This window comes from Stenella coeruleoalba, assembly GCF_951394435.1.
Source record: "Stenella coeruleoalba genome assembly, chromosome: 4".
Taxonomy (NCBI): Eukaryota; Metazoa; Chordata; class Mammalia; order Artiodactyla; family Delphinidae; genus Stenella; species Stenella coeruleoalba.
In genome coordinates this window covers 7,122,134-7,142,511 of record NC_137149.1, presented here as the reverse complement: position 1 = coordinate 7,142,511, position 20,378 = coordinate 7,122,134, and the positions used below count along the sequence as shown (strand labels likewise).

Sequence of the window (20,378 nt, the reverse complement as noted above, 5' to 3'; positions counted from 1 at the left end):
AAAATTCTACCTTTCTTTCTATAACTATAAATTTATATATTGTAAAACCTGTCAGATGAGAATGAAATTCTGAAGGAATAAAAAAGAAAAATAATTTCATACAAATTTTGTAAAAGTTTGGCATTTTGTAAAGGGAGATACATGTTCTAACAGTAAAAATTTTCCTCCAATAGAAAATTAAAAGATTCTGTCAAACTACCAGACGTATATTCTCAAAGAGTGAAATTCTAAAGTGATTCCTCAACCAAATATAATTATTTATTAATACTTAACACATCAATTTACATTTTGATTCATTCTGATATGTATTTCTAACAATAGGTTTGTATATAGGAATACAATATACTTTTATTTGGGCCAAATATCAAGAGGAAAATGGTCAAAAATCATGCATGTTTATATTTTATCAGATCTCTTGATATTTTGTATTGCATATACTTTGCTAATTAACTATAAAACAGTATTGTGTGGATTAGATAGACCAATCTCTGAAAGCCACACCAATACTCAGCAACGACTGATATAAACTTATTTTTTAAACTTTCAAATTATTCAGATTGTCATTCAAATTCCATTGTGTTAATCTACTATCTCATTTAATTAGGCAGTGGCAATCTATATCAGTCATGACACTCTACCACTAAGAAAAGTTCTGAATGCATGTACCTTAGCTTCCTGGCCACACTCCTATTGATCCGAGCATTGCTCTGGGCTCTGCGTGTCTTCTTGATATCTTTTTGGAGGCTGAGTTGTGCTGATCTTCCTATTTACCAACTTGCTTCTCACTAGTGCAAATGGACAGGAGAAAGGAAAAGGTTATTTCTACTTCGCTTATCAGAGTCTAGTGGTTGGAGCATGGCATTTGTTGTGGCACTGTTCTGGGCTGGCATCCTTGTTTTAAGTAAAAGATGCAAGCAGAGTTTCCAATCAGGAATCTAGAGATTCCATGGGAGAAGGACGAGATCACTGCAAACACAGAGAATAAATGTGCAGTCATCAGGTGGAAAGCGGCAGGACTTGAAGGAAGCTTCTTGATTCTTTATAGATCACTGAGAACAAAATTATTCCCTGGGAGAAACTAAGAACTTATAAATCCTTCAGTTTCTTTTAACACCGGTCTTCTCCTAAATAAGGAACCTGAAATTTGCCTTCCCTCACCCCTCTGACCTCCAGTGTTCTGTTTCATCTCATCTCACTGCTGGGATGTGTATGTGCCTGTGTGTATGAGTGTGGATGTGTGAGGACTGTGGTCTTTGTGGATACCTGTTTGTGACTGATGCCGTACTGTACGAACCTCACATCCACTGTCCCTGGATAGGACATGAGTTGAGACTTATGGGTGGAAGCTCTTACCCATTTCTTCTAGGGCTCCCATCATCTCTTACTCCTAGGAGCTTCCTTTTATTCCAGAGAGACCAATGCCTTTTCTTGTTTTAAAGGTTGCATCAGGGATAGACGCAAAACGCAGGGAGTCTCTGTCTTGTGACTCGGCGGAATGTACATCATGTTTATACTCACTGTAATGACTACCCCTATCTTCCCTCTTGCTACATGTACCTTTGTTCCTTTTCTTTAATGGCTCCTGCCATCATCACCAAATATCTGCTTTTTCATCTCCATGTAAATTGCCTTTCTCCCCTTTGAAGTTCCAAACCACTACCCCCAACATCCTTTTAAGGTGAGGGCTTCAGCCATTTTGGAGAGTTGCTCAGTTTTCCTGGGTCTTTCCCATGTATACGTGTTAGTTTGTTTGATTTCCTCCTGCTAATCTATCTCATGTCAATTTAATTCTTAGACCAGCCAGAAGAACCTAGAAGGGTAGAGGAAAATTTCTTCCTCCCCAGCAACAGGACAAAGAAACTTAGGCTTTGGGTGCTTAATCAGTGAAGGATCTAAACAGAGTTTGGGCTTGGGATATTAAAGAAGTAACGTAGTTTGTTTATACATACAGGATTCTTGGCCCCAAATTCCCTATCTTTGGGGATAAGTGTGCCCTGCTACTTCCAGAAGCAAGGAATGTACCTTTTACATGAGACATTTATTTCGTGCTTTCAGGGAGACAGAGAGGAAAGTCAAAGTGTCCCTCTGATGCTGAAAGCTCAACCTCTGTGCACCAGTGCCAAATGGAATCTCAGAGACAGAGCTTTGGGTGAAGTAAAAAAGAATAACTTTATTGTCTTGCCAGGCAAAGGGGGACACAGTGGGCTCCTGCCCTCGAAAACTGTGTGTCCCAACCCAAGAGGAATTGGTGATGAGTTTTTATAGCAATGGTTTAGGGTGGGGTTGCTGATGAGATTAGCGTGTGTGCAGGGCCTGCACTCCTTTAATCTCCTCTCAGGTAGTCTCCTAGTTTTGATGAGCTTCTCTGGGTCCTTTAATCTTGCCTCAGGTGGTTTCTTCATTGCTGCTCCCTTGTCTCTGCACCCCCTCTCTTCCCCAACTGGCAACTGTTCAAACCTGCCATTTGGAACCCAGGAAGGTCATGGAGGCTGGAGTCTGTTCTCTACAAAGAAGAAATGGGGGACAGAAAGGCCTTCGTGCCCAGGAGCCCCACAAGGTCCTGCTTGGTTTCACCTCTTTGCATGGGTTGTTTCTTATGTGGACAAAGCATGTTGCCTACCATTCCAGTAAACAACAAATGTTGCCCACCATCAAGACATCAGCCACTGCAGCTGCCCCCGGACAGTGCACCCTGAGGAGAGCTCAGGATGGAGGAAAACAGGAAACATTCTGTGTTTTGTATACTGGTCTTAGATAGTTAAGATGCAAGTCTAAGGAATACTTTCAGTGAGCTCAGATTCTTGCATCTTCCCATACACAGAAATACACTAAAATCATTAACTCGAGACGTCTGTTTTTTGTGATTAGCCCTAATCTTTTGATGTTCAACTACATGTTTTTTCCTTCCTCCCAGCAAAAACTCCTATATATCTTGGCTCCTCCCTGTCTCTTCTAAGCAGTTTCTCAGAGCTATCTGAGAGGCTGTGTCCCGGGCTATAGTCCTTAGTAAGATCCCTGAATAAAACTTAACTTGCAACTTTCAGGTTGTGCGGTTTTCTTCAGTAGACACTTAAGTAACCTTCAAAATAATTAATATGCCGTTGAGGCGTATTTGGGGGCGGCTTTCCCTGGGCACTTTTTCTTTCACAGCACTCTCCTGTTTTCTTTTCTTTCCCCACTCCCTCTGCTTCTCTTGTGTCTCTTTATCTCTCCCTGACTCAGATCGACTTTCTGGGAGGGGAGGTGATGGGTAGTTTGTTTAGTTGGTAAATTTCCCTACAAAAAGGAACAAAGGTACAAACTCTTTAACCAGTAACACATTACTTGTCCTGTTTGAGGACGCAGGTTTTGCCCATCTTGTGGCCTAGCCCTGTGTCCATTCATGTCTTAGGCCAGATTCACCTTCCCATGGGTACCTTCTCTTCCACACATTATGGAGCTACGAAAGCAGACACGATCAAGCGACCTGACCCGGGAATAATTGAGAACTTGGATAAAGGACTGTGCTTCCATACAGAGGCAACTTGGAAAAAAGGCAAACACACAAGGATGTTAAGCTGATAAGTGTCAACACAGGAAGGGAAACCAAAGTGCCACACAATTTACATTTTTCTTATATAAAGGAAAATCAGCCCTTCCTGTTGTAAGGGAAGTCAGCCCTTCCTATTTGGATGGCCAGCAAAGCTGACACCATTGAGAAACTACCCACGATTCCTGGGTAATTGATGTGCCTTTCTCAGCAGCTGCTGTTATTCATTTAAAGTCTTTTCTCTGTGACTCCCGAAAGCTGCAGAAATACTCAGCAGCAGGTTATTAGTTTAAAGTCCCGCAGCTGGAGGTGTTCACTGGTACTGCATGGACTTATGCAAACAGCAGACTTTGCTCCTGAGATGGAGCAAATACATCAGCGTCCAGAAGATGACCACGCTAAAGGGTATGGTGGGCAAGGGAAGCCAACTATCTGGCACTCCCCACAACTGCGAAAGGTCTAAGGTCAATAAGACCTAAAAGGGGCTGCCGATGGCAATACCGAAGGCTTATGCTAAAGGTCAGCTGGGAGAAGTTGCAGTGGTGTGTCCAGAAGAGAGGTGAGCCCCTGATTGACTTAATCGGTAGTTTGTTGAGATTTTCTCAGAAATTATTGGCATGGATCCAAGGGCAGATCAAAATTGCCCTTTGGCCCTAACCAGGCATATCTTGGCTGTCTTGCCAAATATCAAAGTGCACATTAAGGAAAAAAGGTGATAGGAAGGCAGGGAGGGACTAGTACTCAAATTTTAGCAGCAGCTACTCAGCTGGGCACAATGTAGATCTAGACAACGAAGCAAAAAGATTAAAGACAGCTGTGCTGGTTCTTCACTAAAGGGAATAATCCCTTCTGGCCAACCTCTGAAGGGAGTTCCACGGACACTCCATGCAGACTACAGAAATAGGTCCGCACAAGCAGGTCAAGCTGACAGCAGTTACTAGAGCTGCATTTCTTGGTTCTGGATTTTAAATGAATATATAGACTATATCTACTACTAATAAATACGTTTGGCATCTGTCATACAACAAAGCGATTTTTTTTTAAATGGAGGATTTTTTACGTCTCTGGGTACTAAGAATATCTCATGGAAAAGTGAGAGCTGATGTGGTAGAGACTTTACAACTGCCTGCTCAGATATCAGGGATTCGTTTTGCTGACAGAGCTGCAGAAGTTGCTGTTAAAACATGGCAAATTCCAAACTTAGAATCTCCCTTTTTGATACAATAAGAAATATTGTTCACTTAAAAAAATATGCTAAACAAAAGAAAATGGATGATAAAAGGGACTCAAAGAAATTTGACTGGACTACGGATATCACCTAACAAAATAATTCCTGTACCACAGTTTCCAACTGCTTGTTCTGTTCTGTGTCATCAACAGAATCAGCTGAATAAAACAGGGATTTTAAAGACACTAGACTCTTACAAAGCACATCAAAGGGATACAATTATTACAAATATATTTTTTAAATGTGCTATTTGTCAACAGAATTCTTTACAGGCTACTCCCACGATAAGCACAGAACGTTCTTCCTGACCAACTCTTCCAAAAGCCAGGTGGCAGCTGGGCTTCATAAAACCAATATTTGTGAAGGGTTAAGAGATTTTGTCTAGTTATGGTATGTATGAGGCCTAAAATCTTTCCTTCTTCAAAAAAAATTTTTTTTCAGGTGATGGTAAAGACGCACAATAAATATAATTTCTACTTTTGGGTTACCAGAGCCTTTAAATCAGACAGAGGAAGTAATTTTATTTTTGGCAAGTAATTATGCAAATATTTACAGATTCCTGAAGTCCTTAGTGCTCTAGAAAATTGAGTAAATTAAACTGTATAAAACTCATTAGCTAAGGTTCTGAAACCCTACGTCAAGACGGTCTTTAGCTTTACCACTAGCCTTGTCAAAAATGAGAGCAGTTCCTACCAGCAAACACGGAATCTTTTTATTTAAATTTATGTGTGGCAAGACTGTAAATGTTGGTCTGATACAACATTCTGTATGTGATTTCATTGAATTCTGTCATGATTATGTCCAATACTTAACAGGGTTTCTTTCCTTAGAAATGCTGAGACATAAAGCCATAATGATCTAGAAGGACCTGGAAGAAGTCAGCCACTCCTACTGACCAGATTTCATCTACATAGAAATGTTGTACAGCAAGGAAAAGACAGGCTGTCATCATACTGGGAGAGACCCTTTCAAATGTTGCTATCAATATGAAAAACAAATGAACAAAAAACTGGATGGAGTTGTGCTCTCCATGGGAGCATCTTAAGATGACTAAATTGCAGTTCCCACAAAGGAAATTTTAGTTTTCCAGAGTGATTGATATTGGTACTGAACGTAGCTGAATGTAGGTATTCTAGCAAACTTATTACTGTTCTCATAGATGCACTGCTGTCTTATTCACAGTAGAGTTGTTTCAGTTACTTTAAGAATCACATTTTACTAGAAAACAAACATATCATTTGTTACATCACTTTTTCTTTCGGAACTCCTAGAAATGGTTCCCAGAGTCTCATTTCCAATCAGTTCTAAATTGTACTTCCAGTATAAACAGGGTCTGGATTTATAAGTTAAAATATCTGACTACTGATAGAGTAAAAATGGATTATCTTCATTAGGAATTTTTGATAATAAGAAAGTAATGGTAACTAATATGCATCCAGGTACTCAAGCTCTAAATCTGACCCCAAAACTTTTTATTTACTGGTATGATTAAAGGATGAAGAACAAAAAAGAAAACACTAATAATAGACAAACAGAAATTTGGCACTTATATATAGATTCTGAAAAGACAATTCTAATGTCACTTGATCAACTTTGAGATGCTAGCTATCTTTAATCCCAATATTGATAGGTAAACAAAGGTGAATGCCTGTTAGTCACGTAGATCTTATAATAGTTGCCTATTATAACTGTGTGACTATTAATTTAGACCCAGTGCAAAAAAAAAAAAAAAGTGGCCCATAGGGTGTGTTTGTTTTCAGAAACAATTAAAGCCATATACATTAAACACTGGACTTTCAATCTGTACCTTTCAGTGAGTGCCTCATAAGACTTTAATCCTAGATGCTGGTCACAAGTGCCTTTGTGTTTCACATCTAGGAACAATCATGGGAAGATAGAACAAATACTAAACGGCTAAATTGTTGCACAAAAGTGATAGTACTTATGTGACTGACTGGAATTCAGGGCCAGAAATATACTGGGCCTCACAAGGAAAACTCTTAATTAAAAATTTAGATTATCACGCTCCAGTGTTAAGCTATCCTTTAGGCTTAGATTGGGTAAGACTTTTTAAGGTACTACCAGTTATTCATTTGAACTACTAGTAATTCATTTGAAAATATAAGTATAAAGCCATCACAAATATTTGTAAAATTAATGTATGACTAAAAAAAAGTTTTGTGTGTTGCTAATTAAGAATTTGATTTAACGATATACCATTTGTATGATATGGTCAAAGATTATTACTCCAGACAAACAATGTATGGATTCTTTTTGAAATTTATTAATTTTGTTATTCGATCAGACTCTGACTATTGCTTCACGTTGTCTTCTGCTATGCACTTGCTAGTTATTTAGTGGGTGACAATTTGTCCAGAGAAAGGTGAATATAGCAATGGCGTTAGAAATTTGTGGTGTCACTATATTGTAGTACTAAAGGGAGGGCTCTAATGGTAAATACAAACTGAAAAAGAAAAAAAATAATTCTCTTTGTTGAAAATAAGGAAAGAGACTTCCATTCTCTCACTTTCTTAGAACATTCACTTTAGAAAACTTATCACTGAAAGTTTTCTCTCTCTTTGACATGTATGTAAATGCTTTTAACTGCTAAATAAGCCTCTTGCCAAGTTTATGGCCCACAAGAGTCTTCCTCAAGGACCTTGGAACTGAGTCCTTAAAATGTAATACACAGGGAGATCAGCTTGGTGCTTTGTGACCACCTAGAGGGGTGGGATAGGGAGGGTGGGAGGGAGGGAGACGCAAGAGGGAAGAGATATGGGAACATATGTATATGTATAACTGATTCACTTTGTTATAAAGCAGAAACTAACACACCATTGTAAAGCAATTATACTCCAATAAAGATGTAAAAAAAAATAATCATCATCATCAAGGAAGACAGCAGCCCTGGGAGGGTAGGAGCCTTGCTCTAAGCCGCAAAACTACCACCTGTCATAAAGATATGAGAACTTATTTTCCTCTGGATAGCACAGAAGGTCATCCCAATTACCCAGTACATTTAGGATGAACTGTATGTGAAAAATACTGCTGTTAAGTCCTCTCAGTGAGGACTATGTATTGTTTATCTTGGGAACATGCATGTGATGGGCTGTATCTGCCTGATTATCTAAAAGGGTGAGATTCCTTTCTGTCTTTGCCATTTCTTAGTGGATTTCCTGTGATGGGAATCACAATCTGCTTTCCTGTTTATTCAATAATAAAACTGTTTACTTTCTCTTCTGCCTTTGTGGGGAGGTTTCCTGGGTTGGGAGGAGATTTTGTTTTTAATTATTTCTCCTCAAATAGTGTCATAAATTTATTTGTTTACCTCAACTGGTAGAGAATGCCTGAAAGGAAGAGTCCATATATTGCTTACGTTTTCATATCCATGCCTAGTATTATTAGATATTCAATAAATGTAGGTTAAACCTTATTATATTCAGTGGCCATTATATTAATATATGTGTGATGATGAATGTTTAAAATATTGAAAGAGAGAAAGTGCTTTGCCTTCAAAAGCAGACTACAGCTCTTTGCCTCTAGCATGCTCTTGTACCAGCTTTTCTTTCCTCTTCCCCAATAAACCACTTTTTATGCCCCAGATTTTCTGAAATATTTTTCCGTAATTCCTCAAATCTTCACTTTTCATGCCCCTGTATTTTTACATGTATCCTTGCTCCCCTTGCCCTCACCTCAGAAATGCCCTCCTACAACCAAATTCTTCTACATACAGCCTACCCATCATACTGGCAGATGTGTTTGTATACAGGGAAGAGAAAGGATGACCCAAAGATAGGAGTGGGAGGTAGATTTACTTTTGAAAGGTGCATCTATGTGTACCTTTTAAATTGTGTTCTAGGCATGCATTAGCTATTCAAAAAACAGATAAAATATATTAAATATGCAATACATTTCAATAGGGAACATAAGAGTCCCTTCCTGTAGGAATTCACCCTTACCCTCTGTTGGCAAGGGTATTAGCCACGTTAAAGTAGAGCTCTGCTTAGGAACCAGTCACATGGTCACTGCTTAATAAAGGACTGCTGAGTGAATGAATAAACAGGAGGAAGCTTGTGTTATCAGGTTACCAATGGCCCTAGCATTTTAAGGGGGGAAAAAAAATCTATTCCAACTGCTATGGACAAGAAATGACAAAGCTCACTTTTAAGTTTTCTGACTAAAGAAAAGGGGCAAGTTTTAGAAAAGAATTAATCTCTGTCTTGAAATCAACAGCATCTTGCTCACACGGACAGGCTAAAAACAACTTTTAAGCAAAAACTCCAGATGAAACAGGTCTTTCTTAACCAGAGTGACATTCTGTTCCTGCCTGTGACTGCACTACGTTCAATGATTCCATTTCAGTGGCTCTCAACACAGACACTGTAAGACAAAACACTCCTTAATGAGAAAAAAGTATGTCAGAAGTAAAACCCAATAATAGCTGATTCAATAGTATATCTCTTTCAAGAGGTATTTACATTATATTTGGTATTATGCTTTTCACAGGTACCTAAAAATGTTAAATGAAATAAAAGCGCCTGCTAAAAAGTAAAATGATCATGATCATGACACGATTACAACTATCATAAAGTCTCAAACTACAGAGTATTTGTTTATTTAATATTATTTATGTGCAAATTCTGAGAACATTATGCAACAGGTATTTCCCTCTGTTTTAGTGTGTCATACAAAATGTGGGGTAGTCTGGAGTGAATGGTACACAGTCAGAGAAGGAGAACGTACAACAACCTAATTTCTTTTCCAATGTAATCTAAGTTGAGAAAAATTACATAGGGAATAACTGGATCAAAGAAGCCATTCTAGATGAGTTAAGAAATAGCAGTGACCATAAGGACAATGTTTTTTAAAAGTGACTTGAGTAGAGTTGCATATTTGTTTTTTAGACTGTCTTTGCTTAATAATTAGCGTATAAATGGTCCCAACTAGGATTGAACGGTAACGTGTCACTAACCTCACTTACAGTACCTAAAGGAGGCATCCACATTTAAATTTGGGGGAAATTAGTCTAACTAACCTCTCCTGAGTGTAATAATCTTGAAGCAGCCACAGCCACACTGAGCTCAGATCGAGATACACACACACGTACGTGCACACTTAGCAGGAATGAAAACATTCAATGACACTATTTTCTCAAAGGAAATCTTAGTGATATCTTAAGATATTGTCTTCTAATATTGAGCCAAGTATGTTCCCTGAAAAAGTCTTCCCTTCATTTATTTATTGAGTTATATGGCAATTTATTTCATCTTTAATTCATTACTTTACTCGTTCTTCATTTAACAAATGTCTAAAAAGCACCTACTTCAGGTAAAGCACAATTCTGGACCCAGTAGGAGACCCAAAGAAAAATAAGACATGTGTTCCCACCTTTATGAGGTCTGCTGTCTAATAGGGAAGCTAGGGCTACGAACAGGAGCAAGTTCAAAAGAACATGATAAGAGAGGTTGCCAGCGGGGGGAGGGAAGGCAGGAGGGACAATACAAGGGTAGGGAACTAAGAGGTACAAGCTATTCTGTATAAAATAAGCTACAGGGTTATACTGTACAACACAAGGAATACGGCCAATATTTTACAATAACTCTAAATGGAGTATAACCTTTAAAAATTGAGAACCACGATACTGCACACCTGTAAACTTATATCATACTACACATCAACCATACTTCAACTGAAAAAAGAAAAAAACAAAACCCAAAACAAACAATATAATGAGCTTTAAAAATTGAGTTCCTACTATGTGACTAGCACCGTGTTAAGCAATTACTTCTTTATTGTGATGCCATAAAACAGAGTTTAGTCAAACACGTAGGGAGTTCAGAGAGATTTCTACTCTCCAAAAGGCAAAGTGAATAAGGGTTAAGAACAAGGTCGGGTCTTCCGGGAAGACGGCGGAAGAATAAGACGCGGAGATCACCTTTCGCCCCACAGATACATCAGAAATACATCTACACGTGGAACAACTCCTACAGAACACCCACTGAACGTTGGCAGAAGACCTCGGACCTCCCAAAAGGCAAGAAACCCCCCACGTACCTGGGTAGGGCAAAAGAAAAAAGAATAAACAGAGACAAAAGGATAGGGACGGCACCTGCACCAGTGGAAGGGAGCTGTGAAGGAGGAAAGCTTTCCACACACTAGGAACCCCTTCGCGGGCGGAGACTGCAGGTGGCAGAGGGGGAAGCTTCGCGGCCGCGGAGGAGAGTACAGCAACGGGTGCGGAGGGCAAAGCGGGGAGATTCCCGCACAGAGGATCAGGGCTGAACGGCACTCACCAGGCCGAGAGGCTTGTCTGCTCACCCGCCGGCGCGGGCGGGGCTGCGAGCTGAGGCTCGGGCTTCGGTTGGAGCGCAGGGAAAGGGCTGGGGTTGGCAGCGTGAACACAGCCTGAAGGGGGTTGGTGCGCCACGGCTAGCCGGGAGGGAGTCCGGGGAAAGGTCTGGACCTGCCGAAGAGGCAAGACACTTTTTCTTGCCTCTTTGTTTCCTGGTGCACGAGGAGAGGGAATTCAGAACGCTGCTTAAAGGAGCTCCAGAGACGGGCATGAGCCGCGGCTAAAAGCGCGGACCCCAGAGACGGCATGAGAAGCTAAGGCTGCTGCTGCCGCCACCAAGAAGCCTGTGTGCGAGCACAGGTCACTGTCCACACCTCCCCTCCCGGGAGCCTGTGCAGCCCGCCACTGCCAGAGTTCCGGGATCCAGGGACAACTTTCCCGGAAGAACGCACGGCACGCCTCAGGCTGGTGCAACGTCACGCTGCCCTCTGCCGCCGCAGGCTCGCCCCGCCCTCCGTGCCCCTCCCTCCCCCCCGGCCTGAGTGAGCCAGAGCCCCCGAATCGGCGGCTCCTTTAACCCCGTCCTGTCTGAGCGAAGAACAGACGCCCTCCGGTGACCTACAGGCAGAGGTGGGGCCAAATCCAAAGCTGAGCTCCGGGAGCTGTGCGAACAAAGAAGAGAAAGGGAAATCCCTCCCAGCAGCCTCAGAAGCAGCGGATTAAAGCTCCACAATAAACTTGATGTACCCTGCATCTGTGGAATACATGAATAGACAAGGAATCATCCCAAATTAAGGAGGTGGACTTTGGGAGCAAGATTTATGATTTTTTCCCCTTTTCCTCTTTTTGTGTGTATGTGTATGCTTCTGTGTGAGATTTTGTATGTATAGCTTTGCTTCCGCCATTTGTCCTAGGGTTCTATCCACCCGTTTTCTTTTTTTTTAAAATTTTTTTCTTAATAACTTTTTTTAAATAACTTTATTGTATTTTATCTTACTTTATTTTATTTTACTTTATCTTCTTTCTTTCTTTTTTCCTTCCTTCCCTCCTTCCTTCCTTCCTCCCTCCCTCCCTCCTTCCCTCCTTTCTTTCTTTCTTTCTTTCTTTCTACTGCTACTGATTCTTTCTTTCTACTTTTTCTCCCTTTTATTCTGAGCCGTGTGGATGAAAGGCTCTTGGTGCTAAAGCCAGGAGTCAGTGCTGTGCCTCTGAGGTGGGAGAGCCAACTTCAGGACACTGGTCCACAAGAGGCCTCCCAGCTCCACATAATATCAAACGGCGAAAATCTCCCAGAGATCTCCATCTCAACACCAGCACCCAGCTTCACTCAACGACCAGCAAGCTACAGTGCTGAGCATCCTATGCCAAACAACTAGCAAGACAGAAACACACCACCACCCATTAGCAGAGAGGCTGCCTAAAATCATAATAACTCCACAGACACCCCAAAACACACCACCAGACGTGGACCTGCCCACCGGAAAGACAAGATCCAGCCTCATCCACCAGAACACAGGCACTAGTACCCTCCACCAGGAAGCCTACACAACTCACTGAACCAACCTTAGCCACTGGGGACAGACACCAAAATCAACGGGAACTACGAACCTGCAGCCTGCAAAAAGGAGACCCCAAACACAGTAAGATAAGCAAAATGAGAAGACAGAAAAACACACAGTAGATGAAGGACCAAGATAAAAACCCACCAGACCTAACAAATGAAGAGGAAATAGGCAGTCTACCTGAAAAAGAATTCAGAATAATGATAGTAAAGATGATTCAAAATCTTGGAAATAGAATAGAGAAAAATGCAAGTAACATTTAACAAGGACCTAGAAGAACTAAAGATGAAACAAACAACGATGAACAACACAATAAATGAAATTAAAAATACTCTAGATGGGATCAATAGCAGAATAACTGAGGCAGAAGAATGGATAAGTGACCTGGAAGATAAAATAATGGAAATAACTACTGCAGAGCAGAATAAAGAAAAAAGAATGAAAAGAACTGAGGACAGTCTCAGAGACCTCTGGGACAATATTAAACGCACCAACATTCGAATTATAGGGGTTCCAGAAGAAGAAGAGAAAAAGAAACGGACTGAGAAAATATTTGAAGAGATTATAGTTGCAAACTTCCCTAATATGGGAAAGGAAATAGTTAATCAAGTCCAGGAAGAACAGAGAGTCCCATACAAGATAAATCCAAGGAGAAATATGCCGAGACACATATTAATCAAACTGTCAAAAATTAAATACAAAGAAAGCATATTAAAAGCAGCAAGGGAAAAACAACAAATAACACACAAGGGAATCCCCATAAGGTTAACAGCTGCTCTTTCAGAGAAACTCTGCAAGCCAGAAGGGACTGGCAGGACATATTTAAAGTGATGAAGGAGAAAAACCTACAACCAAGATTACTCTACCCAGCAAGGATCTCATTCAGATTTGATGGAGAAATTAAAATCTTTACAGACAAGCAAAAGCTGAGAGAGTTCAGCACCACCAAACCAGCTTTACAACAACTGCTAAAGGAACTTCTCTAGGCAAGAAACACAAGAGAAGGAAAAGATCTACAAGAACGAACCCAGAACAATTAAGAAAATGGGAATAGGAACATACATATTGATAATTACCTTAAATGTAAATGGAATAACTGCTCCCACCAAAAGACACAGATTGGCTGAATGGATACAAAAATAAGACCCATATATTTGCTGTCTACAATAGACCCACTTCAGACTTAGAGAAACATACAGACTGAAAGTAAGGGGATGGAAAAAGATATTCCATGCAAATGGAAACCAAAAGAAAGCTGGAGTTGCAATTCTCATATCAGACAAAATAGACTTTAAAATAAAGACTATTAGGAGAGACAAAGAAGGACACTACATAATGATCAAGGGATCGATCCAAGAAGAAGATATAACAATTGTAAATATTTATGCACCCAACATAGGAGCATCTCAATACATAAGGCAAATACTAACAGCCATAAAAGGAGAAATCGACAGTAACACATTCATAGTAGGGGACTGTAACACCCCACTTCCACCAATGGACAGATCATCCAAAATGAAAATAAATAAGGAAACACAAGCCTTAAATGATACATTAAGATGGACTTAATGATATTTATAGGACATTCCATCCAAAAACAACAGAATACACATTTTTCTCAAGTGCTCATGGAACATTCTCCAGGATAGATCATATCTTGGGTCACAAATCAAGCCTTGGTAAATTTTAGAAAATTGAAATTGTATCAAGGATTTTTTCTGACCACAATGCTATGAGACTAGATATCAATTACATGAAAATATCTGTAAAAAATACAAACACATGGAGGCTAGACAATATACTACTTAATAACGAAGTGATCACTGAAGAAATCAAAGAGGAAATTAAAAAATACCTAGAAACAAATGACAATGGAGACAGGACTACCCAAAATCTATGGGATGCAGCAAAAGCAGTTTTAAGAGGGAACTTTATAGCAATACAATCCTACCTTAAGAAACAGGAAATATCTCGAATAAACAACCTAACATTGCACCTAAAGCAATTAGAGAAAGAAGAACAAAAAAAAAAAAACCCCAAAGTTAGCAGAAGGAAAGAAATCATAAAAATCAGATCAGAAATAAATGAAAAAGAAATGAAGGAAACGATAGCAAAGATCAATAAAACTAAAAGCTGGTTCTTTGACAGGACAAACAAAATTGATAAACCATTAGCCAGACTCATCAAGAAAAAAAGGGAGAAGACTCAAATCAATAGAATTAGAAATGAAAAAGGAGAAGTAACAACTGACACTGCAGAAATACAAAAGATCATGAGAGATTACTACAAGCAACTCTATGCCAATAAAATGGACAACCTGGAAGAAATGGACAAATTCTTAGAAATGCACAACCTGCCGAGACTGAATCAGGAAGAAATAGAAAATATGAACAGACCAGTCACAAGCACTGAAATTGAAACAGTGATTAAAAATCTTCCAACAAACAAAAGCCCAGGACCAGATGGTTTCACAGGCGAATTCTATCAAACATTTAGAGAACAGCTAACTCCTATCCTTCTCAAACTCTTCCAAAATATAGCAGAGGGAGGAACACTTCCAAACTCATTCTACGAGGCCACCATCACCCTGATACCAAAACCAGACAAAAATATCACAAAAAAAGAAAGCTACAGGCCAATATCACTGATGAACATAGATGCAAAAATCCTCAACAAAATACTAGCAAACAGAATCCAACAGCACATTAAATGGATCATACACCATGATCAAGTGAGGTTTATTCCAGGAATGCAAGGATTCTTCAATATACGAAAGTCAATCAACGTGATACACCATATTAACAAATTGAAGGAGAAAAACCATATGATTATCTCAATAGATGCAGAGAAAGCTTTCGACAAAATTCAACACCCATTTATGATAAAAACCCTGTAGAAAGTAGGGATAGAGGGAACTTTCCTCGACATAATAAAGGCCATATATGACAAACCCACAGCCAACATCGTCCTCAATGGTGAAAAACTGAAAGCATTTCCACTAAGATCAGGAGCAAGACAAGGTTGCCCACTCTCACCACTCTTATTCAACATAGTTTTGGAAGTTTTAGCCACAGCAATCAGAGAAGAAAAGGAAATAAAAGGAATCTAAATCGAAAAAGAGGAAGTAAAGCTGTCACTGTTTGCAGATGACATGATACTATACATAGAGAATCTTAAAGATGCTACCAGAAAACTACTAGAGCTAATCAATGAATTTGGTAAAGTAGCAGGATACAAAATTAATGCACAGAAATCTCTGGCATTCCTATACACTAATGATGAAAAATCTGAAACTGAAATCAAGAAAACACTCCCATTTACCATTTCAACAAAAAGAATAAAATATCTAGGAATAAACCTACCTAAGAAGACAAAAGACCTGTATGCAGAAAATTATAAGACACTGATGAAAGAAATTAAAGATGATACAAGTAGATGGAGAGATATACCATGTTCTTGGATTGCAAGAATCAACATTGTGAAAATGACTCTACTACCCAAAGCAATCTACAGATTCAATGCAATCCCTATCAAACTACCACTGGCATTTTTCACAGAACTAGAACAAAAAATTTCACAATGCGTATGGAAACAGAAAATACCCCGAATAGCCAAAGCAATCTTGAGAACGAAAAACGGAGCTGGAGAAATCAGGCTCCCTGACTTCAGACTATACTACAAAGCTACAGTAATCAAGACAGTATGGTACTGGCACAAAAACAGAAATATAGATCAATGGAACAGGATAGAAAACCCAGAGATAAACCCATGCACATATGGTCACCTTATCTTTATTAAAGGTGGCAGGAATGTAGAGTGGAGAAAGGACAGCCTCTTCAATAAGTGGTGCTGGGATAACTAGACAGGTACATATAAAAGTATGAGATTAGATCACTCCCTAACACCATACACAAAAATAAGCTCAAAATGGATTAAAGACCTAAATGTAAGGCCAGAAACTATCAAACTCTTAGAGGAAAACATAGGCAGAACACTCTATGACATAAATCACAGCAAGATCCTTTTTTGACCCACCTCCTAGAGAAATGGAAATAAAAACAAAAATAAACAAATGGGATGAAACTTAATGAAACTTAAAAGCTTAAATGGGATGAAACTTAATGAAACATAAAAGCTTTTGCACAGCAAAGGAAACCATAAAAAAGACCAAAAGACAGCCCTCAGAATGGGAGAAAATATCTTCAAATGAAGCAAATGACAAAGGTTTAATCTCCAAAATTTATAAGCAGCTCATGCAGCTCAATAACAACAGAACAAACAGCCCAATCCAAAAATGGGCAGAAGACCTAAATAGACATTTCTCCAAAGAAGATATGCAGACTGCCAACAAACACATGAAAGAATGCTCAACATCATTAATCATTAGAGAAATGCAAATCAAAACTATAATGAGATATCATCTCACACCAGTCAGAATGGCCATCATCAAAAAATCTAGAAACAGTAAATGCTGGAGAGGGTGTGGAGAAAAAGGAACACTCTTGCACTGCTGGTGGGAATGTAAATTGATACAGCCACTGTGGAGAACAGTATGTAGGTTCCTCAAAAATCTACAAATAGAACTACCATATGACCCAGCAATCCCACTACTGGGCATATACCCTGAGAAAACCATAATTCAAAAAGAGTCATGTACCAAAATGTTCATTGCAGCTCTATTTACAATAGCCCGGAGATGGAAACAACCTAAGTGTCCATCATCGGATGAATGGATAAAGAAGATGTGGCACATATATAGAATGGAATATTACTCAGCCATGAAAAGAAATGAAATTGAGTTATTTGTAGTGAGGTGGATGGACCTAGAGTCTGTCATACAGAGTGAAGTAAGTCAGAAAGAGAGAGACAAATACCATATGTTAACACATATATATGGAATTTATGGGGGAAAAATGTTATGAAGAACCTAGGGGTAAGATGGGAATAAAGACACAGACCTACTAGAGAATGGACTTGAGGATATGGGGAGGGGGAAGGGTAAGCTGTGACAAAGCGAGAGAGAGGCATGGACATATATACACTACCAGACGTAAGGTAGATAGCTAGTGGGAAGCAGCCGCATAGCACAGGGAGATCAGCTCGGTGCTTTGTGACCGTCTGGAGGGGTGGGATATGGAGGGTGGGAGGGAGGGAGACGCAAGAGGGAAGAGATATGGGAACATATGTGTATGTATAACTGATTCACTTTGTTATAAAGCAGAAACTAACACACCATTGTAAAGCAATGATACTCCAATAAAGATGTAAAAAAGAAAAAAAAGAACAAGGTCACGCAAATCACACTGCTTAGGTTCGCATCTCAGCTTGGTCACTACTTCCACTGGTACCTTAGGCAAGCCATTTGAGGGCTCATTGCTTCATCTTCCTCATGTGTAAAAGGGGAACGATAAGAAGGTTGCGTACCTTACAGGTTTGTTGTGAGGATTAAATTACTTAAGAAATGCCAGGCACTGAGAACTGTGTCTGGTATGTAGTAAATATTGTAATAAGTATTATCTTCTTTCATTTTGATGTTTCATGGAAGTTTTCAAAAAGGACTGACAGTATAGCTAAAAGGCACCTGATTCTTTTTTTTTTTTCTTTTAAGCGAATACTTATTTTTAGAAGTGAGACTAATCAGTGCCTCACCAGCACTAAATGTTTAGTGCCAACCCATGAAGACCTCTCTAGCACTTTAGAACTACTATGTTTGTACTAGAAAAAGTACTGGATTGAGAGTCAAGGATACCAGTGATAATTTTAGCTGTATAGTAATTGTTATATGAGTTTCAGCAAATTACAAAGATCTAAATTGTAAGCTTCAATTTCCTAGTTCACAAGATAAGATGCATTGTTCTGTGTATATGTGTAATGGGGGTAGAGGGTCCTGATGCAAAAGTATTTAAACAGTACAACAGAAGTTGAAGGCTCACAATATAATAGAAGACATGTCTGAGTCTTATATTATCAAGATTAGTGCCATGTGCTGCAATTTGTGCTTCATAAAGTTTAAGAAAGCACAAAAGCACCTACCAGTCATAGAACAGCAGTCTTCTTAAGGTTAGGAACATTATATCCTGCTGATAATCAATAGAATACACGAAACAGAGAACTGAATTTTAGGTGAGCGACCTTATGTAGAAATCTTATTCTTAGATCAATACTAACTCTGTATCTGTATCTGCATTTGTCTGGAATTTGTTTTCTCATCTGCAGGTAGTAGAAAATTATTATCGCATTCTTTAAGCTCTATTTCAAGTTGGTCTATCAAGGCTATCATGAAATAGACATTTAAATGACAAACTGTATTTAAATTGAAAATATTTTAAATGCGAAAATAAAGTTTATTGTGATATATCTAAAAAGTAAAGGAATATATAAGGTAAAATGTCAAAATACTTTTACTCCCTATCCCGGCCTACATGGCAGGGCCAAAACTCCCATCCCTTTGTTTTTGACCTTTCCAGGTATAATTATTTTAACTATGTGATATGATTCTGTTCAAACTGGTTTTCTGTGTATTTATGTGCACATATACATGCATGTACACCGGCATGTGTATAAATGTGACTAAACAGGGCTTCCCTCGTGGCGCAGTGGTTGGGAGTCTGCCTGCCGATTCAGGGGTTCATGCCCCGGTCCGGGAAGATCCCACATGCCGAGAAGCAGCTGAGCCCATGAGCCATGGCCGCTGAGCCTGCGCGTCCAGAGCCTGTGCTCCGCAACGGGAGAGACCACAACAGAGACAGGCCCGCGTACCGCAAAAAAAAAAAAAAAAAAAAAAAAAAAAATGTGACTATACAATAGGTTGTATTCTATGATTGAAAAAAACAACAACAAAACTTTGAACTCCTGGTTTCCTCTTCCACATGTAAGGAACTTAGAAACTGCCGCTAATAACAAGTAAAAAGCTGAACAGACTAAAAAATCAACAACTCTTCTAGGACTCATAAGGTTGGAGAGACAAACAGGCAAATACAGGGAATCACAGCTCACCAGAGCAGAGATTCATGAGTAGAAATCACTATAGGAACCAATGCCAGGTTGGGAAGATATAAACTGTAACTGACAAATCACTAAAGGCTCAATGTGGACAATTCTGAGCGTTAACAACTGGGGGGGGGGGGGATGGCAAAAGAATGATGAAAAACTCCTGGAATGACAAAAAGTATCACACGCGCGCACACACACACACACACACACACACACACACACACACAAACCTCCTGGAACTAATAAGCAACTATAGCAAAATTGCAGGATATAAGTTTAATACACAAAGTCAATCACTTTCCTGTATTCTAGCAATGAACAAATGGAGCTTGATATTAAACACAATGCCATTTACCTTAGCATCCAAAAATGCAGTTTATGTAAGTATTTTTCCAACAAAATGTATACAAGGTTTACATGAGAAAAACTACAAAACACTGATGAACAAAATCAAAAAATAACTAAATAAATGGAGAGATATTCCTGTTTATGGAAAGGAAGACTCAATATGTCAAGACGTCAGTCCTTCCTTCCCACTTTGATCTATAGATTCAATGCAACCTCAGACAAATTCCAGCAAGTTATTTTGTGCACATTGACAAAATGATTCTAAAGTTTATATGGAGAGACAAAAGATTCAGAATAACCAACACAATACTGAAGAAGAACAAAATTAGAAGACTGACACTACACAACTTAAAGACTTACTACAAACCTACACTAAGAAAGACAGTGTAGTATTGGCAAAATAATAGACAAATAGAACAGAATAGA

General features: G+C 39.2%; 1 protein-coding gene across 8 annotated transcripts in view; it reads right to left on the bottom strand.

Moving 5' to 3' along the window:
* LOC307185936 (uncharacterized protein) overlaps positions 1 to 20,378 on the bottom strand; it is a 693,527-nt gene that overhangs the window by 165,839 nt on the left and 507,310 nt on the right. For all 8 annotated transcript variants that reach the window (XR_013828209.1, XR_013828210.1, XR_013828211.1 and 5 more), the window contains one exon: positions 667 to 785. Coding sequence is in view for 4 of the 8 variants with exons in the window: in XM_079920517.1 (XP_079776643.1) it covers positions 688 to 785 (98 nt within the window). In the remaining 4 variants the exon portion in view is untranslated. The remainder of the gene's footprint in view (positions 1 to 666; positions 786 to 20,378) is intronic.